This window comes from Gossypium hirsutum, chromosome D02, assembly GCF_007990345.1.
Source record: "Gossypium hirsutum isolate 1008001.06 chromosome D02, Gossypium_hirsutum_v2.1, whole genome shotgun sequence".
NCBI classification, from domain to species: domain Eukaryota; kingdom Viridiplantae; phylum Streptophyta; class Magnoliopsida; order Malvales; family Malvaceae; genus Gossypium; species Gossypium hirsutum.
Window position 1 is genome coordinate 39723072 of NC_053438.1, and position 4884 is coordinate 39727955.

Genomic DNA, 4884 nt, shown 5'->3' on the forward strand with positions numbered 1-4884 from the left:
TAATTTTTCACTTTTGAATTGCTATAATTTGAAATTTGGCATTGATTATCCAAGCGATATTCATGATCTTGTTATTCTTGATTCTTCCTAATAAGAGGTAGTGACCTTCGGGTTCATTTTCTATCAAAAAAAATGGCTTATTAGTCATCCTCTATGTACAGAGAAAGAAGGATTGTATAAAACAGTGACATTATATTTTTTTAATAATTTAATGCTACATCAATAATTTCATCTTAAACTTCAAAATTTTCATTTGAATTTAATTTTTTTTAGAATAAAAATACTGAAATTTAAGATGAAAATACTTTATGATATTAAACTAGTGAAAAATAGATACAATAATATATGTCACTGTTTCATATAATTATTTTCTATATTTAGAGATAGATTTTTATATGGTTATTATAAATTATAGATATTAACTACTCTCCTAAAAATTTGGCAGTAAAAAGCATATTTTATTTATCGAACTAATCGAACACTCTGGCCAATAAAATAGAAAAAAACCAACCACCATAAAGTTCATGATAAAATTATAATATAATAAAACAAAACAATTGAAACCCATTGTTCATACGAGATACAGAAATAAATAAGTAGGACCAAAATTAGCTTTCTTTTTTTTAAGGAAAAAAAAAGTTTTCAGTAATTCAATCCACAATTGTCCAAGTCATGTCATTCTCAAAGATCCAATGGCAGACTTCAATTTGTCCAGGGCTGGATCGAAGGGCTAGAAAGGCACCATGAGTGGGACTCCAAGCTGATGTGTCAAGATGACAAATGGCAACCCCATGATTAATCTTGGATTTGCTTGTAACATCAAGAATTTCAGCTTCATAAACCCTAACCTTCGGCACTGAGTGACAATAATAGAGTAGGTAGGGGTACAAACTCTGATGGCATGACACCGATTTTGTCACCTCCCCACCGTTGATTCCTTTGACTTCACCGATCATGATCTCTTGCTTTGATCCCTTCACATTTTCTGTTGTTCTCACGGTAACACTGTGGCCTAACACCGATGTGGCGAAGTCAATCATGTCTTCCACAGACCCAACGCACCGCTTAGTCTCACCTCGGCTCGCTGGCCTCTCGCATTCCGTCAGTGCGTTCTCAAGCATGCCCTCCATGCTTGCACCAAAAATGTTCCTAAGCTCAGATAAGTGGGAGGTTGAAAATGGTAATTTACTCAAAATCCCCCGGGGTAAAAATGACCTTCGAGGCATCTTATCCCTTATGTCGGGCATCACCATGACATTCCCTTGCTTCAAAACCGACTCCCTAAAAAATTTGCCTGGCTCAACCCATCTATTCACTGAAGTTTCTTTAGAGCTTGAGTTTGTGTATCCAGCAAACGTGACGCCCTTTTTGGCATAATCCAGGAATGAACGGGCCAAATCATACATTTTGAACCCTATTGTGGTGGAACCAGTGGATCCTTTACCATATTCTTTGAATGTAGAGTTCCCAACATTAAATGTTTTCCCATAATTTACAAAATTAACTTTTCCGGAATTTGCATCCCTTGCGTAAGACTGAAAAGAATCAGCTCCAACATTGGCTGAATCTCGGTAGCTAGTAAAGCTGTCAATCCCCAAATTAGAAGCTAAACCATAGATTTTAAAGTTATTACGGGGATTGTTACCTGAGTCGCCATAGGCTTTAAACGAGTCGTTTGCTGAGTTCCCTAACACCCCATACCCTGCAAAACTCGACCCGATCGTGTTAGCATTAGAACTATAGCTTGTGAACTCAGCTGGAACTGCCTTGCCCTTCTTCCCATAATTGGTGAATGCCTCGGACCCTGAGTTTGTCTCAGAGCTGTAGCTTGAGAAAGAGAGTTTATGCTTGTTACCATCGGAGTCGTAGCTGGTGAACCGGAGGTTTGGCACGTTAACTCGTTCCTGATAGTTGTTGAACCCACCAGAGCCGCCCGTGGTGCTGGAGCCATAGTTGGTGAAGTTATCAATAGCGACGTTGGCATCTTTGGCATAGCTTGTGAAGTCTTCACTATGGGCATTGGATCCCCTGCTGTATTTCTTAAAAGACTCATTGGGAGTATTTAACCCATCGGAGTAGTTCTTGAAGGAGTCGATCCCTCCGCGTCTTAACGAGCCATAACCTTTAAAGTTTTTACTGGAATACACTGCGAAGTTTGCATCCCCTTTACCCTTGACAACTGCGTCTAGTTTCGAGGAGTCCTCCTGGAATGAGCAGAAAAGATTGGCTAAGGAACAAAAAGATTCAATGTGGGAAGACAGAGAGTTATGATTGGCGAGTTGAGTGAGCTTGGCCAAGTCGATGGCGTTTAGTGGGGAAGCTTTGGAGATAAGAAATGGTGGCTTGGGAAGATTGTTGGAAATGTGATTGTTCCAGTAACGAATCAACGAGGCTTTGGCTGTAAATGGGTTCTCCTTACCCTCGCTTCTGCCTGTACCAAATACTAGCACCACCTGGAAATAGAAATAGAAATAAATAAATTAAAGCAACAAAGTCTAGAATGTATGTATATGAAATGAAAATGTAGAAAAGACAATATAGAGCAAAAACAAGACTAGGGAATTTAGTTTCTTACACTGAAATATGAGAGAGATAATAAGTACAAGAAAAAAAGGGAGGTTTTCATGTTGTTTTGTTGTCTACTCGCAGCTAGTTGGGGAAGAGAGAGTGGCATGTTTGGGGGAATATATAAGAAGAATTGGGGCCTTCTTTTCTCTCCCATACAATCTTTTTGTTTAAGCTTCGTTTCCTTTTTTGAATGTTGTTTATTTTCGGTGCTATCAGGCCAACAAAACTTTTTTGTGGGCAAGTTATTGCCGGTAAACCCACACACTTGAGAGGTTTTACTTTAGAAAAATAAAGTTGGTCCAATTCGAAATGACAAGATATAAATGAAATTTAAAAGCGTGTATTGCGTGTTAGGTTTAGCAATCATTTATGTTGATTTAGCAAGAATAGTGATGTAGATATGTAAATTAAATGTTTGTTTTCCCGAGATTTACCTACAATATATACTTGCATTCCTCAACCTCAACTTTAATGTGTTTGATATACCCTTTAATTACATAAAATTTTGTTTTTGAGTTTTGAGATTTTAGACTTTATTTAGATAAAATTATTTTTGAATTTAGACTTTTTAATTTTAATTAGATAAAATTATTTCATTTTAGGTTTCTTAGACACCATTTGACAATTTAATTTTTTTTCAATTAATATATTTATCTAAAATTTAATTTATAAAATCTATAATTATAAATATTTATTAAAATTCTATAATTATAAATATTTATTAAAAATCTAATTAAACCTTAATTTAATCACTTTCAGTTTTCATTCAACATAATCAAATGTTAAATTATTTATATTTTATAACTTTTAATGTGTAATGACAACAAAAAAAGCACCCGACTTGAAAATGTTAATAATGATGACCAAAATTTTAGAGATTTTAACAACAATAATAATAGAAAAAAAGAACATAGTACATAATAAGTAAAAAAGAGATAAAACTCTTGAATTTTTGAAAGTTTTAACAACAATTCATGAGAGAGTGACAGTGAAATTAGATTTAGGTTTTATTTTTTATTTAATTATAATATATGTAAAAGTATAATAAAAGCTATATTTAGAATTTAGAAGCAATGAGTTTTGTTTTTGGTTTTAAATGATTTATATATTGGACCTATATGTATAAAAAATATTGGTTGCTTTTTTTTTAATTTTTAAACTGTCTTGTTTTGTTTTGTTTTACTTTTTTGTATCTAATAAAATAAATCGAAACTGATCTAAATTAATGTAGTTTAATAATATTATCTAAACGAAATTAAACTGAACCATAAAAAAAATAGAACTAAATTATCTATTCAACTCGATTTTTCGATTTGATGAATTTTTTTCTCAGCGATAGCAATTTCTACCTTTTTATATTGGGTAGTTGTTAAATATAATGTTGGATAGTTTAATTTTTTTAACTTAATTGTTGTTAAATGAATGCTTATGTTACCATCCTTATTTATTTGTCTTCATTAATATTTATAGAATTTTTCTTTTAATCTTTATGATTTCTTATTACTTTTTTTTTGTTTTTTAATCAATATTAATCAAAATTCAAGTGACAGGAAGTAATATAAATCTGAGCATATTATAAATATTAGTTGAAGTTTATGGGATCTTAGAATAATTATTTTAAATATGAATTATTATTTTTAATTAGTAACGAAATAAAATTTTAGTTCGAACTTCATTCCATCATAAATTATCGGCTTTGGAATCAAATATAAAAACCAATGATTAAGTAGACAAATTAAATTGAGTGAATTTAATATTTAACTTAAATTAAAAAAATTCTAATCGAACATTTATGAAATTTATATATCCTGGTGCAGCTTACATGGAAGAGCATCCGAGGTTGAGATAAATTTATTGTTTATAATATTTTAAAAATTAAAAGTAAAATTAAAACTGAATCCAATATTATCAAAATTAGAATTAATCCAAATCAAATTTCATCTACGGAAAACAACTTGGGCCGTTGAACGTTTTCTTAATTTTATAACATTTTTTTATGTAGCATTCACTAATATAGAAACATTATATTATAAAATTTTAAAATTGAATACACTATGCAAAGCTCAATTCATTCTGTTAGTTACGATATTTTAATTTATGAACCAAGCCAAATCAAATGTCATTCTATGCTGAACTACCAAATTTAATAAAAATTAATGTGTATCATTTTTAATTTAATTTCTCTAAACCCTCGTTTTCTATTTGTTTCTTGGAATTAAAAAAAAAGGTCACAAATTCCCATAGTAGACAACTTGAGCTGCGTAGCACGTGGGCGCCATTAATTGGAGATACTTGCAATTGGAAAAAGTAAATATA

The 4884-nt window shown here is 31.6% G+C and overlaps 1 protein-coding gene across 1 annotated transcript; it reads right to left on the minus strand.

Moving 5' to 3' along the window:
- Positions 1 to 496: 496 nt before the first annotated feature.
- LOC107910159 (polygalacturonase 1 beta-like protein 3) lies at positions 497 to 2857 on the minus strand. Its single transcript, XM_016837931.2, has 2 exons — positions 2576 to 2857; positions 497 to 2453 (listed from the first exon to the last, which is right to left on the minus strand). The coding sequence occupies exons 1-2, from the start codon at positions 2720 to 2722 to the stop codon at positions 651 to 653; spliced, it is 1950 nt and encodes a 649-aa protein (XP_016693420.1). The 5' UTR covers positions 2723 to 2857; the 3' UTR covers positions 497 to 650.
- Positions 2858 to 4884: the final 2027 nt, after the last annotated feature.

Excerpts from the sequence above, each read along its gene's own strand:
- LOC107910159 (XM_016837931.2), bottom strand. The coding sequence starts at position 2,722 with ATGGGAGAGAAAAGAAGGCCCCAATTCTTCTTATATATTCCCCCAAAC. Across the intron at positions 2,454-2,575 it reads TATCTCTCTCATATTTCAGT|GTGGTGCTAGTATTTGGTAC; the intron begins GTAAGAAACTAA and ends TTCTATTTCCAG.